General features: G+C 43.8%; 1 protein-coding gene across 1 annotated transcript; it reads right to left on the bottom strand.

Moving 5' to 3' along the window:
* Positions 1 to 577: 577 nt before the first annotated feature.
* LOC149285488 (junction-mediating and -regulatory protein-like) lies at positions 578 to 20,428 on the bottom strand. The gene is made up of 10 exons (XM_089495299.1): positions 19,763 to 20,428; positions 11,668 to 11,841; positions 10,646 to 10,796; positions 7,694 to 7,863; positions 6,785 to 6,950; positions 5,919 to 6,106; positions 3,580 to 3,666; positions 3,277 to 3,357; positions 1,635 to 2,184; positions 578 to 885 (listed from the first exon to the last, which is right to left on the bottom strand). The coding sequence occupies exons 1-10, from the start codon at positions 20,426 to 20,428 to the stop codon at positions 578 to 580; spliced, it is 2,541 nt and encodes an 846-aa protein (XP_089351425.1).
* Positions 20,429 to 21,194: the final 766 nt, after the last annotated feature.

Here is a 21,194-nt window from a genome sequence, read left to right as displayed (position 1 = left end):
GATTCAGTGCATCCTGTAGTGATAATGGTCCTTCGTAAAGTCCCGATTCAAAATAAACTTAGAACTCGCGATAGCGTTTGTCTGAAAAGACACAACTGGCCAAGCATATTAAATTACGTGTATATAAAAAGTGCTCTGGAAGTAGGGAGGGAAAAAACTAAAACTTTGGAAAATCCATCCTACGTAGGCAGCCGTTACTGGAATCTGTTGCTTTCCTCAATTAGTGAATTAATTTCTGGTAAATTGCTTAAAGTTTAAAAAAAAATATTCTGTGATGGAGCTGGAGAACTTCATTGTCAGTTATACAGAAGAAACCCCTCGGGTTCCTCTGTGATTCTCTCCCAGTGGTTGAATCAACGCACATGATATACAGCGGGTGTTAAACACATGAAACTCTACGGCTCAGAAGCCTAACATTTGAGAGCAAATAAAAGCCATTTGGCCGATCTAGTCTTATTTTTTTTCCTACTCCCAGACCTTAAACCTTCCTTGGCCCTGTCTTGCATTCAGTATTATACATGTTGCCTCATTATATTAAGCTCTACCAGTTTTATCAGTTTTATGGAAACATTACCAGCTAATTCTCCCAGTCTGTGAAAGGCAGACTCTCTTCTTCATCTTCAGACTCTGGCGACGCTTCCTTAATTCGACGGAGGGCTTCATGAATGCTGCGGGTCAACGGATTGGCATCCGACAAAAGCGTGAAAGATTCTCGCAACGCCTCCTTCTGCACCTTTTTCAGCTTAACCCCCTTTCTAATTTGTGCCAAAATATTATTGCCGTCATCTTCATCTGGAAATGGGGCTAAAGTTCTCTGCTCCACCTTTTTCAAGTGAAAACTGCCACGTTTCAGGGAAGCTAGTACTTCATCCATTGGTGAACTTACTGGAAAGGCAAGCAAACAGAGCAAAAACCATATTAAACCAAAGGCAGTGTATTACATTGTAAGAGGTCTATTAACCTTTAGCCAAATGCTCTCAAAGCCTATGTTTCTATGCATGTGGACTACCTACAGAAGTGTGTTTTTACATCTGGATAACGTCAATTCTTTTCTTATAGGAATTGACAAATGAAATCTTTTGGATCATTGTCGCTATAAGTGCCTCATTAATGGCGTCCAGAGAAGGCTTTAAATTGCTCGAGGGTCCCACTGATTCGGCTCCTTGGTAAGCGATATAGCCATGGAAAACTAGACAGCACTCTTGGGATGCTTCGACGTACTGGCGGGCTAAACAATATATGGTCATATAGTGTGACGGAATCACCATTATTTAAGCCTTAGAAAGGTGTTTTTTTTGAATGTCCCCCTAGCTATGCGCTCAATTTTTGCTTCGTTTTCAGCAAAAAAATTCCACCAAAAATAAACTGTAATTTTAATCCAGACAAATTACCCAACGATAAAGCTTTGCCATAAACAGAGCTTCATCTGATGTTTTCCTTGCAGCCAACAAGTAAAAGATGTATGTTGAGTAAACAATAAGCAATTATTACAGACAGGAAGACATGGATATGTCAAAAATCCTCAATTTATTTAAAGGGAACGATTACGAAACACGTTTTTAAGTAGTCAATGCAATGTAGTATGTTTACCTGTAAACTATGAAAACGAATGATAAAACAGGCAGTTATTGTACCTTTCCGTCTCTGTATGCCCTCCAAAGCTCCTGTTTTTTTCAGTTTTTTTCTGGCACTGAGAAGCTGGCTGCTGTCAAACGATAACGGGACACTTGCAGGTTTTACGTCTGTAGACTCATCAGCCTCTTTTTTTACGTGTATGACTCTAATCTCTAATGGTTCCATCTCCTCCTTTGGAGGTGGTAGCGGTGGAGGAGGTGGTGGCAGTGCTGGAGCAGCCGTGGGAAGTGAATGAAGTTGCACAGTGTTTATTTCAAGTTCAAGTTTTTCCTGGGTGAGGATAGGGAGAGAAGTCATCTGTGGCAGTCCAGAGGTAATGAGATCAGGAGGTAATGAATTATCTTCAAGTTGTCCTAGGCTCTCAAGATTCTTGTCCTTCAGAGGCTGGAGCACATCTCGTCCTCCCACATCAGATATCCCCTGTGTCTGAATACCGACAGAGAGGGATTGCGGCTCATCAACGCTGGGGGTTACGTGTGCAGTGGCTTTTCTTCGGCTATGAGCCAAACGGAGCCTCGTTGATTTAAGAATCACTTGCCCGGGATAACGCTAGACAAGAAATAACAATTAAAAAAATCTTGACCGGCTTCAATAAAGATATTTAAATGTTTAAAAAAGCAGATATAATAAACAGAGTAATACCGTATTTGCTCGATTATAAGACGACCCCCCAAAATCTGAATATTAATTTATGAAAAAAAGAAAAAGCCTGAATATAAGATGACCCTATAGGAAAAAAGTTTTACCAGTAAATGTTAATTCATGTAAACTATGTGAACAATTTTTTTTAATAAAAGCTATGATTGAGAAAAGCATTTTGTTTTTATTTCCTTTTTTTTCTCTCAACCTACCCCCCCCCCCCGTTATGCACATCTTCCCCCTGGCTTGCCACTCTGGCCCAGAAATGCCTTATACCCCCCTATATGCCACTGTGCCCCATGATATGCCTTTTAACCCTCTATATTTAGAGACAGGAGGATCCAGGTCCCCTGCATCGCTGCGGGGGATCTGGATCTTAGTCTCATAGTCAGACCTAGTTGAGGTCTGATTATAAGACGACCCCGATTGTAAGACGAGGGGTATTTTTCAGAGCATTTAGTAATATACTAATATTAGTAATACAATGTGTAGGCATAGTGTCTGTTATTTATAAAATAAAGCTGGGCTGTGTTTATGCTGTTAATAATATATAGTAGTATTACGGACACATCGGGTTCCCAGTTTTGGTATTTATTTTAATGCCAATAGTACAATGAGAAATTGCCTTTTACATTACACTTTGATTTTATAGCCCAAATTTACCCCGGAATATTAAAAAAAAAATCATCACCGATCTCCTGTACGATCACTGATCTCCTGTACGATCACTGGCTTAACAGAATTATTGCTCTTTACATAACGTCAACCTCACACACAAAAAGGGGGAAAAATGAAATGTTTAAAGTTTTTTTTCCACAATATGATTTTACAAATGGTGTCGCCAGACTATTTTAAAGCAACCTACTGAACTATTTCACTGTATGCTGTAAAAATGCATTTTCAAGTGTTTATTTTTAAATACATTCATTTATTTTATTCATTCAATAACCTATTCCACATAATTTCCTATACATGAGATTTTCCAGAGATTGCTTCATTTACCTGTTTAAACGTGCGCAGCCTGTCCAGCGTTTTTTGCCGTTCTTCACTAACCCATATGCTTTTTTGTTCCTCTTCATCTTGCTGCTTGAAATGAAAAGCCATTTATCAATAAATCAATTCAGTGCTAAAATACGGACATACTAAAACCATCCACAAATATCACATTTGGCGGGCAATCCATATAACTGTTTTAAAAGAAAAATAAAGAATTCAGAATATTGAAGGATAATTTATCCCTTCCACGGTCTTAAAAATACTTTAATAAGAAAACAGACATATTCCTAACATCGGAGGTGTACTCACTAGCTGCGCTGCGTGATGTTCTTGGTATTTCTCATCACTATGAAGACGCTGCTGAATCTTTTCATTGTGTTTTGCAATGCAAATTTCCTGCAAGTGCAGAATATATACAAAGATGATTAAAAAAAAGCTATTTTTTTTTTAAACTATAATATAGTTCTGCTTACCCATACATTTTCTGAGATAATCAATAAAACGAGTTACATTATACCAGAGGGAAACAAAAAGCTGCTCGGATTTTCACTTTTGTCAATGAGCACAAAAACAAGGTGCAAAATGTGGTAAGAAAATAAATAAAATGGGAAACACTAGTAGGGCTGAAACAACTAATCGATAAAATCGATAATGAAAATCGTTGTCAACGATTTTCATTATCGATTAGTCGAATCGATTTTATCCTTATATAATCCGACCTCAAACAGAGATCGGATTATAACACTAGAATCCAGATCCCCCGCAACGCTGCAGGGGACCTGGATTCCCCTCCCATACACCCCTCTGACTCCTCCCCCCTCCCATACACTGCTCTGCCTCTCTACCAACTCCCTGGTGCTTTGTGAACCTCCGTTGCTGACAGGCACTTTCACTGCAGCTTCATAGAAGCCTCAGCGTAAGTGAAGGTGAGTAACGGAGGCTGTCTGTGCGATGCAGACCCCCACCGGCTGACAGAGAATCGAGGTCTCCTGCAGAGAATCATCCTCTCTGTCAGCTGGTGGGGGTCTGCATCGCACAGACAGCCTCCGTTACTGCCCTTCACTTACACTGCAGCTTCATAGAAGCCTCAGCGTAAGTGCCTGTCAGCAACGGAGGTTAACAAAATAGCAGGGAGTCGGGAGAGAGGCAGAGTGGTATATGGGAGGGGGGGAGGAGTCAGAGGGGTGTATGGGAGCCACCCTCCCATACACCACTCTGGCTCCTCCCCCTCCCATATGCCACTCTGCCTCTCTACCCGGCTCCCTCGTGTCTTGTGAACCTCCGTTGCGGACAGAGGCAGAGTGGAGTATGGGAGGAGGCAGAGTGGAGTATGGGAGGGGGGAGGAGCCAGAGTGGAGTATGGGAGGGGGAGGAGCCTGAGTGGTGTATGGGGAGGGGGAGGAGCCTGAGTGGTGTATGGGGAGGGGGAGGAGCCAGAGTGGTGTATGGGGAGGGGGAGGAGCCAGAGTGGCGTATGGGGAGGGGGAGGAGCCAGAGTGGTGTATGGGGAGGGGGAGGAGCCAGAGTGGTGTATGGGAGGGGTGGAGGAGGCAGAGTGGTGTATGGGAGGGGTGGAGGAGGCAGAGTGGTGTATGGGAGGAGGCAGAGTGGTGTATGGGAAGGGGAGGAGCCTGAGTGGTGTATGGGGAGGGGGAGGAGCCAGAGTGGCGTATGGGGAGGGGTGGAGGAGGCAGAGTGGCGTATGGGAGGGGTGGAGGAGGCAGAGTGGCGTATGGGAGGGGGGGGAGGAGGCAGAGTGGCGTATGGGAGGACGGGAGGAGGCAGAGTGGTGTATGGGAGGGGGGAGGAGGCAGAGTGGTGTATGGGGGGTATAATTAATATCAGGGAGGCAGAATGGCATATCTGGGGGAGTTAGAGTGGTGTATAGGGGAGGTAGAGTGGTGTATGGGGGGTATAATGATTTTCAGAATGGCATATCTGGGGGAGGCAGAGTGGTGAATCAGGGAGAATTTCAGGGTGGTGCAGGGCATTTATGGGGAGCGGAGTGGCATATCAGGGTGCACAGTGGCATATAGGGAGGAATAAGGCATAAATGGGGGCGAGTGGCATATTGGAAGTTATAAGGCATATCAGGGGGGCATAAGACATATCTGGGGGTAAAAGGTATATCAGGGGGCTCAGTTGGATATCACTGGCATATAAGGAGTATAAGGCATATCGGGGGCACAGTGGAATCTCTGGAATATGAGGTATAAGGCATATATGGGGCAGATTGGCAAGCTGGGGGTCAGATGTGCATAACTGGGGGCAGTTTGGTAAATAAAAGAAAATATAAACAAGGCTTTTTTCTCAGTTTTTATTAAATATGAAAAATAGTTAACATATGAATTAATATTTACTAATAACTTTGTACACTGTGTTTGGGTTCTTGTAGCTTTTATTATTATGTCAGTAAAATAAAAAGGTGAATAGCGAGAGGCCATTGCAATAAAGAGATGAAAGTGTAAAAATTGTACGTTTTTTATTACATTATTTTAAATTAAAAAAAATTTGCATTTTTTTGCCGATTAATCGAAAAAATAATCGGCCAACTAATCGATTATTAAAATAATCGCTAGTTGCAGCCCTAAACACTAGATCCATGCATTCCCAATAAGTACAGAAAATCACTAGGGGCCAAACTATACCTTCTTATTTCTGAGGTAGGCTTTCTTTGCTGAAATGCGGCCGCGCTTTGCTTCCAGCTGGCGCACTTTCAGTTGACGTTTCTGCAGTTCCTCTCTCTGTAAATGAAGAGAGGCTGCCATGTTTTCAGTCGATAGCATTGCCTCCATACTTTCGTAAGTGTCGTAATACACCACTTCATCTGTCCTCTCTGGGAAAACAACAAAAACATCTTCAAACCCGACGGAGACTGAAATTGGCGCAATGTAAAATCACTTATTCCTCTTGTTGGCTGCGACCTTTAGTTTGGGTTAAATATATTATTGGACTTCGAACTGCGGCGAGTCTGTATATAACAGAACGGGCCATGAATACAGAATGTTCTTCTTTTGTTAAGCTAATGAGCATCACGAAAGACAAGCTAAAGCTCGAGTAAAAGGCCAGGATTTATTCACCACTAAAAATTACCCGTCATAATAGGAATAATAATAATAATAATAAACAATTAAAAAAAACAAACCACAGAAATAAGCTGTTCGACTGTCATTACTAGCAATTAAAAATTGATGTGGTTTATGGAAGTGTCAAGCAAACACACTGGGCTCGCTAAAGCAATATATCAAGAGCAAACTCTGGAAATCCTCTCCTGCAAGAACATTTGAACCAACATAACGGGATTTATAAACACGCACTGATTTATCTATGCATTATACAGGGCCAGTAGAGCTCTTCTTTCATAATGCATAGTGCTATTAGAGAGCTGCAATGTTCACCTCCCCAGCAAAGCCCCAGTTTAGTGAATATATCCCACAGCTGCTAAAAAAAAGAAGTCAGAAGGAGCCGAGCACACCTTGTGGATAAATGGGACGATACATAACATAGACTGCACCTGATATTTGTCTTTTGATGCTTTCAAGCTGAGCTGTGAGCAGCAGCTCTTCACACTTTAAAATCTCGAATTGCACTTCATAGAGCTGGAGCTGATGGGCATAATAGTCGGCTTCTAACTGGTCCAGCACAGGTATAGCCTCTGGGCCACCTTGTAAACCCTGCATCTGAATGACAAACACATGATTAGCTCAGAAGAGTTCTCACCGCACTACCAAACACGGCAATGACCGGACTTATAATGTGTTTATCCCACCAGAAGGAACAAAATACACCCGCTTCACAATTCAGATAAACAAGGAACCGTGACAGAGCTATGCAGCTGTGACAATATGCAGGGCTGCAAAGCAATGCCAACAATCCACTGCCCAAATACAATTTAACTGCTAACATCTTAGCATCATAATAGAGTCATATAACCCACTAACACCGCACACGCAGATTACAGAGAATACTACCCAACTTCATCCGGAGAGGCCGTAAAGTATAACTGTATGAAACCACGTTTGCTCACCGCGTATAATTCCAGTCTCAACATCACAATCTAATGATCTAAGTATAATGAACTCATTAGGTTGTTTGCTTCAGGCTCACTTGCTGATTTCTAATAAGAATCTTTCTTAAACAGACAACTTCCATTTATCGTTGCGCAGCAACACATAACTTCCCCAAACTCCTAGCCTCAAGAACACATGCTACATGCTACAGCAGTCATGCTTACCTCTTAAAAGATATTACCAAAAAAGTTTGACCCCCCTGTAAAGGGTTTGACCTTTTAACAGCACTAGAAATTACATTCATAATGCTGTATATAGTTTAAGCAACTTTTATTTTGTTTTTAAACATCCAAATTTGATGCACTCTGTTCGGGGGGGCCATTGGGGTACACGCTTGGTGCTCTAATGGTTACCTCCTCTTTCAGCGCATGTTTCTTCTGCTCCAGACAGATTTCTTTTGCACGCATCAGCTGTAAGGTTTCTTTCGAGACACCGTACTGAAGCTTCTCCATCCGCTCCACGGCAGCAGCCCAAGCCGTCCTCCCAAACTTCTTCTGGTCCGCTCGCATCCGATCCAACACCGCTACAACAAAAACAAAAAGGATTTAACTACGGTTATGCTAAATAATTACAGTAACCATTTTACTCTCATAATGAAATGAGAATGCAGATTATCCTGCAGTTTTTCTTTAAATCATTAAATCTAAATAAATTGATTAAATGATTTAATTATTATTTTTGCACTGTTTTTCAGTTAGCCCTCATCCCCATATAGTCGCCTCAAATTCTAAAATCAGGCTATACTGCTTTATCCAAGTAAAAACACAGGGATTTTAGGTAAAGATTTCTGAATATCACTTATTCTGGCTTGACAAAGAAAATCAGCAAATGTTACTTTACACGTTAGATTTTGCCATTTTTGCTCTTTGTTAGGGCTGAAACAACTAATCGATAAAATCGATAATGAAAATCGTTGTCAACGATTTTCATTATCGATTAATCGAAATCGATTATAAAAATTATAATCCGACCTCAAACAGAGATCGGATTATAACACTAGAATCCAGATCCCCCGCAACGCTGCAGGGGACCTGGATTCCCCTCACTGTCGGCCGGTCTCTCACTTCCGTCTCTCTCCCCCCTCCCATACACCCCTCTGACTCCTCCCCCCTCCCATACATCACTCTGCCTCTCTACCCGGCTCCGTTACTGACTTCATAGAAGCCTCAGCGTAAGTGAAGGGCAGTAACGGAGGCTGGCTGTGCGCATCGCGCAGACCCCCACCGGCTGACAGAGAATCATCCTCTCTGTCTGCCGGTGGGGGTCTGCATCGCACAGACAGCCTCCGTTACTCACCTTCACTTACGCTGAGGCTTCTATGAAGCTGCAGTGAAAGTTCCTGTCAGTAACGGAGCCGGGTAGAGAGGCAGAGTGCCGTATGGGAGGGGGGAGGAGTCAGAGGGGTGTAAGGGAGCCACCCTCCCATACACCACTCTGGCTCCTCCCCCTCCCATACGGCACTCTGCCTCTCTACCCGGCTCCCTGGTGTCTTGTGAACCTCCGTTGCTGACAGGAGGCAGAGTGGTGTATGGGAGTGGGGAGGCAGAGTGGAGTATGGGAGGGGGGAGGAGGCAAAGTGGTATATGGGAGGGGGGAGGAGGCAAAGTGGTATATGGGAGGGGGACGAGGCAAAGTGATGTATGGGAGGGGGGAGGAGCCAGAGTGGTGTATGGGTGAGTTATAGTGGTGTATGGGTGAGTTATAGTGGCGTATGGGTGAGTTATAGTGGTGTATGGGTGAGTTATAGTGGTGTATGGGGGGTATTATGAATTTCAGGGCATATAGGGGGTATAAGGCATATCGATATTAGGCATATCAGGGGGGCATAAAACATATCTGGGGGTAAAAGGTATATCAGGGGGCTCAGTTGCATATCACTGGCATATAAGAGGTATAAGGCATATATGGGGGCAGAGTGGCAAGCTGGGGGTCAGATGTGTATAACCGGGGGCAGTGTGGTAAATTAAAAAAAATGTAAACAAGGCTTTTTTCTCATAGTTTTTATTAAATATGAAAAATAGTTAACATATGAATTAATATTTACTAATAACTTTGTATTAAAACTTAGTTTGAGAAACACCGTGTTTGGGTTCTTGTAGCTTTTTTTATTATGTCAGTAAAGTAAGAAGGTGAACAGAGAGAGGCCATTGCGATAGAGATGAAAGTGTAAATTGAAAAAAATTGAATTTTTTAATCCGATTAATCGAAAAAATAATCGGCCAACTAATCGATTATTAAAATAATCGTTAGTTGCAGCCCTACTCTTTGTGCAGGACATCCGTTGCAAACATTTACTTTAACGATAAAAGGCAAAGCACTTCAGTACATTACGTTCCATTGTTTTGACAAATATTTAAACCCATGTAAGCTTGTTCTAAACCAGACACAGAGTTAGGCATTTATATTATGCCATTCTACGCTGCTTATTTAAAGGGACAGTATAACACCCCATACAGCCCCACCAAGGAAAAACGTACTTAATAGTTTAATATGCATTCTATCGTATACTGTCCGCATAAATAAAATAGAGCGCCTATTTTTCCGATCCGTGGGAGACCCAGAGCCGCAATTTACAAACACCCGAACTTTGCAGCAGTTTTGGCTGCTTGAATGACAAATGTTATTTTAAAAGGTGCATTGGCTCCTGTATCTGACCACTCAGTGATCCCAGCGACCGCTCTGCAACCAACCCCAAGCACTTATATATAAGTTAATTATATATATATATCGTTCATTCATTATTAGAGGATTTAAAGTTTCCCCAAAACACACACAACCTATGCATTAGCTCAGGGGATATTGGTGAACATAAATTGGTGTTTTTTTCCTGCAGTAGAACACATGCTGTGCAAGAAATTCAAAGCAACATTACAATGTTTGTGTAATAAACGCACCAAAAAATACATTCCCACAAACTTTGGCAGACATCGGTGATGAAATGGCTGCATAAAAAGTGTCAAAACTACCCCATTTAGAAATCTTGGGTAGTCCATGGCTGTTAAACAAACGCTTTCATAGATAATATCTGGAAATGGAGGGATGATAAACCGTCCCAAATGATTTATGGGCCCAGCAAGCCAATTTCTAAATATTGCACATTTGAAAACTGAAATGTTCCAGTTTTGGTCTCATAGCTTCCCTAAAACATGCTAAATGCATACATGTGGGGCACGACTGTACTCAGGGGCACAAATCGCTGTGTTTTTTCCCCCAGTGGCATATTTGCTTCACAGGAAATCCAAAGAAACTTTTTAAAGCATGCAATGGGGGGTTGTTTAAAAAAAAAACAAACCCTTTATTTTTACCTTTTTGTGCCTTAGCAGTGATTTCAAAGTATTTGACGGTCAGGTCTTGAATAGAAAGAACAGCCGCGTGAGCTTTCTTCTGCCAATCTGCATCTTCTTTTTTAAGACTCTCAATGCGTCTGGGACCCAGATAGTCATTTTCTATGGAAATCTGGCAAAAAAAAAAAGACAATAATATATTAATAGCAGATTTGCTCAAAAGGAGACATTTTCCTCCCCAGCACAATTTAAAATTACTGATAGAGATATTTACGGTTACTCGTGCGCAAATCATCCATAATGATAACCCCACAGAAAAGAGTATTCTATGCTATTTGTCTGGAGCATGCAAAACAGATGACATGGCTCTCTGATATATCAGGCAAGATAAGATGCCAAAGGGCAGCAAAACCACAAAATCAACAGCAGTGCAAGGGTTAACCATGGACGTTAGCAGCTGTGTTTACGAAGAAAAACTTAATTTGCAAATGTAGGCTGCCTATAACCTTAGCGGTTTTGCATATGAATATGCTTTGTCTTAGTCTCAGACTACCCAACCTTGATAATAACGGATGGATTATTTTTTTCATACAGTATTAGACAAAGCGGGACACTTGTATATGGTATATGGTGCCGACATAGCAGTGAAATAAATAAAAACAACAAGATTGCTTCATCTGGTACAACATGAGACAGAGAGAGACAGAGAATGTATAGAGATAGAGGGGTTGACAAATTTGCAGCTAGGAGCCACACGTACAGGTTCTAACACACACACACACACACTAACATACACTTTTGGTAGCTCTACCTTTGTTGGCTCAGGACAGCGTTTCTGCTGCCTGCTCCCTCGCGCTCCGGGAAATAAAGTTATCACCCCGCGCACGGTCAGTGCACTAATCACACGGCTAATACGACAGGATGATTTCCAACCAAAACCAATTGTTACCATACCTGTATTTATAAACAGTGCCAAGATGCTTCTGCAGATTTAAATACCAACTACATGTTTCCATTGTTTGTCTGCATGGGGCGAGCCGTACCTTGATCCGCTGCCGCCTCAGCGTTGCCAGCTCCCTCATATCACGGAACGGCTGCAGTAGGTACTGGTACATTTCTGTCGTTGCCTCCACGAGACCTCCGTAGGCTTCGTCTTCCATCTGATAGAGCGCCAGCAGCTCCACCATGCTCTCCGTGTTCTTGTGCTTTTCAACCAGCTGCAGAAAAAAACAACACACACAAATGTTCATCCATCCCACAAGTATAATTCTGCTGCACATTTAGTTATTTAAATGACTATACGATGTAATACCCCTTGAATTCATGTATTGTAGGAAGCGCTGAGTAAATTGTTAGCGCTTTCTAAAGATTATTTTTAATAATAAGAGTAATAAATAAAAAAAAAAACATCCTCTCATCCTGTATACAGACAAACATGACATGCTCTACTGTATTTTGGTGAATATCAGAAACCCAGAATCCTAGAACTGAGGACCGTTTCATAAAAGAACAGCAACAAGAAGCTAAAGAGTGATGTCATGCTATTCACTGGGTACATAGTACACAACACTAAACTGGAAAAGAATAACGCTAACTTGGCCACAATATACGCGCCGTTTTCACCCCCCCCCTATCATTAGGAAGAGGTTGGTGGGAAACGACTGCATGAGAAGCGCTAGAATAAAGCTTGCGGAGTAACCGAGATGTCCTGCTTATTTTGTTGGGTAGTTTCAGAATCACTAAGAGTTATTTAAGGTCATAACGCAACCTAGAAAAAAAGATTTGCCATATAATTCCTAAAATATGGTAAAGTATTAGGCGTATCAACATTTTGAGATATTCTTCATTTGCACTAATATATATATATATATATCCATCCATCCAATCACTATAGGTGACCCCCCTCCCCCGCTATAGTTTATACGTACATGGTTGTAGAATTAGCCAGAAGAGGCATCCAGCGGCTATTGTGAACGTAAAGAATACGCCGCGGGGAAGGAAGGTGCACGGAGCGGGCAGACGAATGCTTCCGATCTGCCGGGAAGTGCTTGGTTTATATCGTACATTTGGTTTTGTGTAACTGAAGTGTTTGCAGATAGCGCTGAGATCAGAGGGCAGCGTTCAGGGACTGCCTGGATTTGGAGTATTTTTGGTTATTTTTCATGCGATGTGGTGAGGCGGATTAGTGCGTGATCACATATGACGGAACAAATAAACACCGCAAGAGGATTTTTACAATGTTTTGCACAAAAATAATTTCTTACCATAAATTTTCTTTTTCCTAGTATAGTGGCAGTACGTATGGGTTGTTCTTTCCCCTTAGGACAAGCTTCTGAAAGACCAATCAAAAAGTAAACTCCTCCCCTCTTACCCATAAAAGCCAGCAAACTGGAAGAGTCCTCAGTAATAACAAGAAATACTACTCACTCCAACGTATAAGGGAGGGAACTACGTACTGCCACTATACTAGGAAAAAGAAAATTTACGGTAAGAAATTATTGTTTTTTCCTGCGTATAGTGGCAGTACGTATGGGATATAAAAAGATCCCTTACATGGGTGGGATAGATGCATTGACCGCATGAAGAACATGAAGGCCAAAGGCAGCTTCCAAAGCTGCAGAAATGTTAGCCATTATAGGCTAGACCTAAGTATTCCATGAAGACCAGGTTGCCGCTTTGCAAATTTCTTCTGGGGAAGCTAAGGCGTTAGCTGCCCAGGAATCGGACATAGCTCTAGTAGAGTGCGCATTAATATGAGTCGATACATACACTTTACAGGATACAGATTGTGTTATACACTGTAAAAAAATACACAAATCATATACATTACTACACAATGATCATTTGGGTGTCGCTGAGCATCGGGATACGCGATTTACTATGATACACAATAAATTGATGCTGTTGGAAATGCTTGTGTTGCTCATGACTGACACACATTGCAAAATGTTTGGACCCTTCACAGGCTCAGTGTCCTTAAAGCGACAAACAATGCTATTCACTTTACAGGATACATAGGCTCAACGAATGGTATCATCAAGCCATCTAGCCAGAGTAGATTTGGACACCTCCTGGCCCGCAGATTTCCCATGAAACTGAAGAAACAGTTCTGTCTGACGCACGAACTGTTGCAGTACGTTGAAAATAGACATGAAGAGCTCTTTCAACATTAAAAGAATGCCACATGATCTCTTCTGGAGAAGGATTAGGAAAAAAGGTGGGTAACACTAAAGACTGGTTAATGTTAGTCCGCGACAAGACTTTAGGGAGGAAAAGTGGTCGGAGATGCAGAACTACTTCATCCTGATGAAAGACAATGAACTCACTGGATGACGAGAGAGACAGAATAATAGCCTTGCAAAAGAAAGAAAAAAAAAAAAAAAAAAAGCCTAATAAAAAGGGATTCGAGGCCAAGACCAAAGCAAGAAGTGACCGAGGGAGGACACTTGTCCCTTGAGGGTAGCCACCTGGAGACCTGCATTGAACCCCCTCTCGAGAAACTGCAAGATGACTGGAATAGAAGGAGGATAGCTATGGAAGTCTTGATCCTGGCACCATTCTTTCCGAATTTAACCACTGACCGGCCATAGCACCGTGAATACCTTCTCCTGTAGAATTAGCCTTGCAGCATCCATGCCGTTAAGCGAAATGGTGTGTGTATGGACATTGCTGTTTCCCAGTAGATCTGGAGATACTGGAAGTTCCCAAGAACAAATCGTCATCTGGAGCAGGTCCGAGAACCCGCCCCAGATTGGCCAGAAAGGAAGGATTGCAAGCACCCTGGCTTTGTCCTTCTTGAACTTCTGGATACGCGGGATCAGAGCTACCACGGAAACACATAGGCTAGGTTGATTTGCCATATCGCTGTTAGTCCGTCTAGAAAATGAGAATAGTCTATTTGTGGAGAAACACAAAAAGAGGGGTTTTCTGTTTTGTCTTGTAGCCATAAGATCTACTTCTGTATGCCCAAACTTGACGACCAACCCGTCGAAAAATAACTGGGCTCAGAGACCACTCTGTCTGAGAATATCTTCCCCTGCTCAGGTCGTCTGCCAGTGTATTGAAGGCCCCCTGATATGACATGCCGATAGATCTCAGATGATTATGGGCCCATATAAAATAAATAAATAAATAAATAAATAAATCTCCGAACAAAGACATTGAAGCTTTCAAGCCCTTGTGCCTCCTTATCTGTTGAGGTAAACTACTACAGTCGCATTGTCTGACTGAAGCTTGCGTGGGGGAACATAATCCACGATTTGAACACCTTTAGGGCTAGAAAAACTGCATTCAGTTCCCTTTAGTTGTATGACTGGCTTGCCTCTTCTGGAGAGAATCTTCTTTGGGCTCTGTGGAACCAAAGGTGAGCACCCCAACCTGTCTCTGGCGCGTCTGTTGCGACAATGGACCAGTCTGCTGGTTGAAACAAAGCCATCAATTGAGCTGTAGGAGAACCACTCTTGACACCTGGATCTTAGAATCTAACTCCTCTTGAGACCTGGACCAGCTGGAAAGGATCTGCCACTGAAGTGGCCTCATTCTTGACCAGGCCCATCTTACTGCTGGGATGTTAGCGGTTAAAAACCCAGCAGACTCATTGCTTTCCTGATTATACAAATCGTATATCGTTGCAGATGGTTTGATCCGCGTGATCTTCTGAGAAGAAAGGTGCAAAAAGAGGGATACAGAGTCCACAATGCAACCTAGGAAGTTGATTCTCCTGGATGGAGTAAGATTAGATTTTACTATGTTTATGATCCATCCGTGTTCTAAAAAGGCTATTGAAGTCTTCAGTTGGTGATTTAGTTGACTTGGACAGGATGCCTTGAGAAGCCAGTCGTTGACATACGGGATGACGGCTAAACGTCTCAACTGCGCCACCAGGGGACAGAGAAGCTTTGTGAAGACTAGAGGAGCGGTAGCCAAACCGAAAAGAATAGATTTGAGATGAAAATGCTTCAGGCCATTCTTTGTTCTTATAGCAAATCTCAGGAACTTCCTGGAACTAACTGCCATAGGGACGTATAGATACGCATCTTTTAGGTGTATAGTGACCATGAAATCTCCTTCTCGGAGGATGTTGGAAACGGATATAATGGCTTCCATTCTGAAATGTTGATAAGCAATACAACGATGACAGATGGTCTTTAAATCGAAAAAAAAATTAGAGAATACACTCCTCTCCAGTGATGTTCCGAGGGCACTTGTTCCTTCACTAACAACTTCAACACTGCTGCCGACAAAACTTTGTTCTTACTTTTTGTAAGATAAGAGGAACACAGGAAGTGGTCGCGAGGAAGAGTGAAAAACCCTGATCTTGTAGACTACAAAAACTATTCGTCTATACCACTCCAATATTCATGTGTTTTCTGTAGACTAAAACCATGCTTTCTGAAAGTGTAGCAGGGACCCCTGCTCTCTTGCCTTCCAAAGAGCAGGTCGCATAAGTCTGCTTTAGAGGCTGTATCCGCCTTCCATATATCAACAGGGCTTGATAACAGCTGCTCCCGCTGAAGCTGCTTTACTTCTGAAACGCAGCTGCCTGAAACAATCTCCTAACGGCTGTTTCGGCTCTCTCATCCATAGTGTCTCTGAGTCCCGCTATCTCACCTATAGGGAGCGCGGTTTACTTAGATAACTGTGCAACTTGCACCTGTACCTTTGGAAGCTCTTGCCACTAGATATCTTCTTAAAACTTGAATTGCTTAAAAATAAAAGCTTGATTGCCGGGGTGATTCCACTCCCTCTGCATCAATTCCACTAATTTGGGAGGAATAGGGGAGACCCTTCTTAGTTGCTCTCAGTTGAAACTGAAGAACGTAGTTAACTTCTTTAATAAACGTGTCAATTTCTCGAGGTGGAAATCCAAATCCATTCTCCGAATCATAAAATGAGCGAGAGCATTCCCCCGAAGAACGGTCAGACGATGCGGCCTTTAATGCCTTTTGCAGGTGACTCAGGTGCAGGAGATTTAGCCGCATCTTTAAATGCTGAAAGGTCTGGGATAAATTATCTTGGAACAGCATAAGAATGAGTGCATGTCTTTTGCCAAGATGTCCGCAGCACACTATTGGGAAGTCATTTTTCTGTAGCCGTCCAGGAGCGGCATATTACACTCTGCACAGGCTAGATATCTAGCTTTAGAAGCAGCTATTTTAGCAGGAGGAGCAGGTTTGTCTGTTTCTGGAGACGAAGGGTTAAATTTAGCTAAAACCCAATTAAAACCAATGCAAAACAACCGTGTGGACTCTAGTGGTCAGTCAGGTTTCCACAGCTTAAAATAGGCTGCCAAAGCATCAAAAAAATGAACCGTCCCGCGCATGCTCAGATCGCGCTACAGGATCACCGTGGAACAAATAGCCACCCGGGCGTGCGTTCCACACAGTTGCACATGCTCCTTCTCCGGAGCCAAAAAGGATAGAGTGAACGCTGCCTCTGTAAGCCAGTTACGAGGCGCGCAGCACGGAACTTCCACCCGGGAAGTTTAAACCGCAGCCAAACACTCACCCCCCCCCCCCCCAGCAACAACCCGTGTGCCGCACCATCAGAAGAATCCACGAAGCCGTTCACCCTACAAGGGACAAGAAAGAACTGAGGACTCTTCCAGTTTGCCGGCTTTTATGGGTAAGAGGGGAGGAGTTTACTTTTTGATTGGTCTTTCAGAAGCTTGTCCTGAGGGGAAAGAACAACCCATACGTACTGCCACTATACTAGGAAAAATATTTTGTAATTAAGGAATAGCCCAATAATCTATATATTTTATATAATGACTACTGAAATGTAAAATTTGCAACTACACTACACTAACTCGTTCACCGTTACATGCCTGCCACAGAAGCCGCTGTCTCACTTCTACTGTTACACTGAACAAAATAAAAAAAACTCAAAAAATAGTATGTATATATATATATATATATATATATATATATATATATATATATAATATATAAATAAAATGCAGCAGGTGACAGTATAGGGATCTAACCTGCCCGCTGCTACGAGGGAGCCACAAGGATCTGATAACAAACGGAAACGCTGGGGTTCAGCCCCTGACACGTTTTGCTTGTCTGTTTTACTGTTTTTTTATCGCCTTTCTCTGTCACTGACTACTTTGCGCATGCTGCCTCTGTCCAACTGCAAACGTCTTAAAAGGACGCTCCAAAGAACACCAACGACATAATGTTCAGGTACATGACATGAAACGATAGCACATACGTGTTGCGGATAATAGACGGAACGTGCTCCTGACTTCTTGCTATTTCCAGCCCGAGCCGTACAGACTGTTATTAGACTTTGTACCAAGAGCGCGTTCACACGCCGTGAGGACTTCTCTCCAGCGTGACTTCATTACTGATTGCAAGAACAGTTTGGAACAAACAGCTAAATACTCTACGGCCGCACAAAGATCTTTTTACACCAGCAAAGAAGAGCACAAAGAGGTCGTATTGAATATTAAAGTGGCATTCGTGCCAAGCTTGGGACAGAAGACATTAACAGGCCCCGCGAGCGTGCGGAGTTCAGTAATCACTCACAGCTCCGTTTCAAGCGGCAGGGAAATCGTGGACAACGTCCAAACACTTTAACAGCTCCAGAGAAATAACCCGCTACTATGACATAACTCCAAACTTCACTGCGTATAAACACCAGCATGAAGCCATAAGGGGACAGCTAAAGCCTAATAAACACCCAAAACAGGACCATGTGAACCAGCAACTCCAGAAACAGAACGGGTGGCCCGGAGGCTTCCGCGGGCAAAACAGTCCGAGTACACGGGATGTGACTTTAGTATCGCAAACATTTAGAAACCCTGTCTGTAGTATTTTATAGAAAGCAAGGGGTACGTCCCACAGAAAAGAAATGAAACTCCCACATGTGGTTCAACACCAAAGCTGGCTGCCAAAATGTTTATTAAAAAGTCCTGTTTTCCGACACGTTAAAGTACGCTCATTCCTGATATATTTATTATACGTAAGAACACGGGTACAACTTTCAATTGAAATATAAGCACCCTTAAAGCGATTACAACAGGTGCTAAGAGGAAATGAACAATAAGCTCGAACACTCCAGTGGTTGCTACGGTAACAACAAAAATAGTTCTTTGTGCATAACCCCAAATATTCACTAGAAGTGTAATAATATCGCTGAGAACTTGTTTACTGCAGTTCATACGACGGGCTCAAAAATCACTCCAGAATATGAGATTTCCCATTGGTGCACATTCTGTCCAATCACAGAACTGCATTTTAATCATCATTGGGTAAAATATGCCAGGTTGGCCGGAGGGCAGGTGCATAAAATACAATACACAGGAGAGACTGTACTTTAGCCACACAGAAGGGCGCCTCTCCGGCTGCCAGGAACATGGATAACATAGCATCTCACATGTAACAAGTGTGAGCTTTTAAATTTAGCAGCCATGCCAGGGGATCATGATGGCATCAATGAATGACCTGCCCTACTGACTAGGGGTGTATTCACTAAAGCGAGGACCTCGTTTTCACTATGGATCATGCCGGGTAATCGGCATAACTGTGCACAGATCATCAATAAGTCGTTTTTTTAAAGTCACCAGGGTTAATCCTAAAAACACAATGTTTTATGCAAAGGAACAAACTTTAATGGGCCCTTGATCATGTATTCAGGATAACAATATGCCTATCCCATTCCTGTTTACATTCTCTTACTGTATTATTATTCGCAACCTCTGCTGGGAGGCTGTTCTACTTACCTACCACCCTCCCAATAAAGTTTATTACATCTAAGCCTCTGACCCTCTAGTTTTACATTTTCTCCTCTTCTTGACAATAAATAATCCCCCATCGTGCAGACCAATGAGTTCTGTAACGACCAACAAAGGGTTCTATTCACTAATGGGAGAAGCAAGGCTTCAACTCCCTCGCTTCACTGTCCATAATGAAGTTTCTTCAGGAAGAAGGGCCGGGCTGGCCACGCACAATGTATAGTTAAAGACAATGAGACTTAGAAGAAGAAGTGTCACATTACTCAGGCCAAGCGCTCTTGGTTGGATCTGCAGCATGTATGGTGATGTCAAGGAGCTGGAAAAACCTGTCACCTGTCCATTTAGTGAATAGACCCCAAGGAACTGAAGAAGAGGCCCCCCAATCTGTGGCTACTCACCTCCTGCAGCCTCCTCCGGGCCCTCTGCAGCACCTCCTCGTAGCCCTTGTGCCGCAGCTCGCTCAGGCTCTCGTAATACTCTTCGGGGTCGTCGCTCTCAGTGAAGAGGACCTGTGAGAGGATTTTCCATCCGCAGGTGTCCAGGGCATGGCCGAGGTAGCGCTGGAGGTGGCAGCACAGCTCCTCTACCTCCTCCTCACCCATCTCCGGAGCCCCGAACAGCACAGACCACATACCGGAGGGCTCCTCGGGGAAAGCCGGCAGGCAGGGCTCCAGCTCGCAGTTCACGGAGCACAGCTGCTGGTGCACGGCCCGCAGGTCCTGGAAAGAGAAGAGGCCGGCCCAGCTGTAGTCCTCCTCCTGCTGCTGCTCCTCCCGGGACGGCTCTCCTGGGGCTTTAGCCGGGCTAGCAGCCTGCGGTTTGTCCCGCTTACTTGGGCTGGAGTCCGGGCTGCCCCGGGGGTGCCTGGCCGGGCTCTGGGATGCTCCTCTGTCCCCGGTCCGCTGGCGCTGGGCTGTCCGGTTGTGGCAGGTGATGGCAAACTTACCCTCCACCTCATTCCACGCCACGATAAACACGAACTTCTGCCTCCCCTTCTCCTCGAACACATTAGGCCTCACGGCCACCCAGTCCGACTCCAGCGTGTCCTCCAGGGTATAAGACATGACTCCGGGTTCCTGTCAGCGCTCCGGGTGCTCGAAGGACCGCTCACCGCTTCTCTTGAAGCGAACGCAGCATCGGCCTCCGTGGCCTGTGGTGTGTGTTCGTGGCGGAGGGATCCCTGGGCCCTGACGCGGGCTCGGCGTTCCGCTGCTCTGGCCGGATCTCTCACGATCGCCCCTATTGTTGTTATTGTCATCAACGGCCTCGCTCTGATGTCACGTGACGCGCTTTGTTGATAGTCACCGGGCACCTTCCCTCCTCCCCCTTGGCCGTCACAGGTCTGCTTTTCGGCGACATGGCGGCGATGCTTTGCCGCCTCGCCACTTCCAAGTCTGGACTCTCCTCGCCTGCCGCAGTTTTAGCGCCGGGCGCCCCCTTATTCACTATGAGAACAGAGGCGAAGACAGTAACGCTGTTAGGCGGCGGTGACGTCACTGCCTGGAGCTTGAGAGAGAAACGTAAACATGCGCACGTGTCGAGTACGCGCGCACGCGCAACTCGAGTGCGCGCACCTTACAGGCCACCATATTTTAGACAATACTTTCCTTGTTTGTGAAGCAACTGCAAGGACTGTGAAGCTGCATCAGTGTCTGGCCACCATTATTAACCCTTGCCTGCTGTCCATGCTGTCTAGGGTTGCCACAACCAGTATTGGGATGGCCAACCCTACACTGAATGGCAAATTGTATCCACTGATTGTAAATTATGAAAACCGCATAAAAACATCACAAATGTCTGAAGCTTTTTCAGTTTCTATGGCAACAACGT

The sequence above is a fragment of the Sceloporus occidentalis genome, unplaced genomic scaffold (assembly GCF_023333645.1).
Source record: "Sceloporus occidentalis isolate IW3139 unplaced genomic scaffold, rSceOcc1.0.p SCAF_78, whole genome shotgun sequence".
Lineage (NCBI taxonomy): Eukaryota > Metazoa > Chordata > Lepidosauria > Squamata > Phrynosomatidae > Sceloporus > Sceloporus occidentalis.
The sequence above is the reverse complement of the archived record's forward strand: the minus strand, read 5'-3'. Positions and strand labels throughout refer to the sequence as shown.

Coding starts and splice junctions, on each gene's coding strand:
- LOC149285488 (XM_089495299.1), bottom strand. CDS start 20,428: ATGTCTTATACCCTGGAGGACACGCTGGAGTCGGACTGGGTGGCCGTG. Junction 7,864..10,645: donor CACTGCTAAGGCACAAAAAG/GTAAAAATAAAG, acceptor TTTTTGTTGTAG/CGGTGTTGGATCGGATGCGA. Junction 886..1,634: donor GGGCATACAGAGACGGAAAG/GTACAATAACTG, acceptor TTGCCTTTCCAG/TAAGTTCACCAATGGATGAA.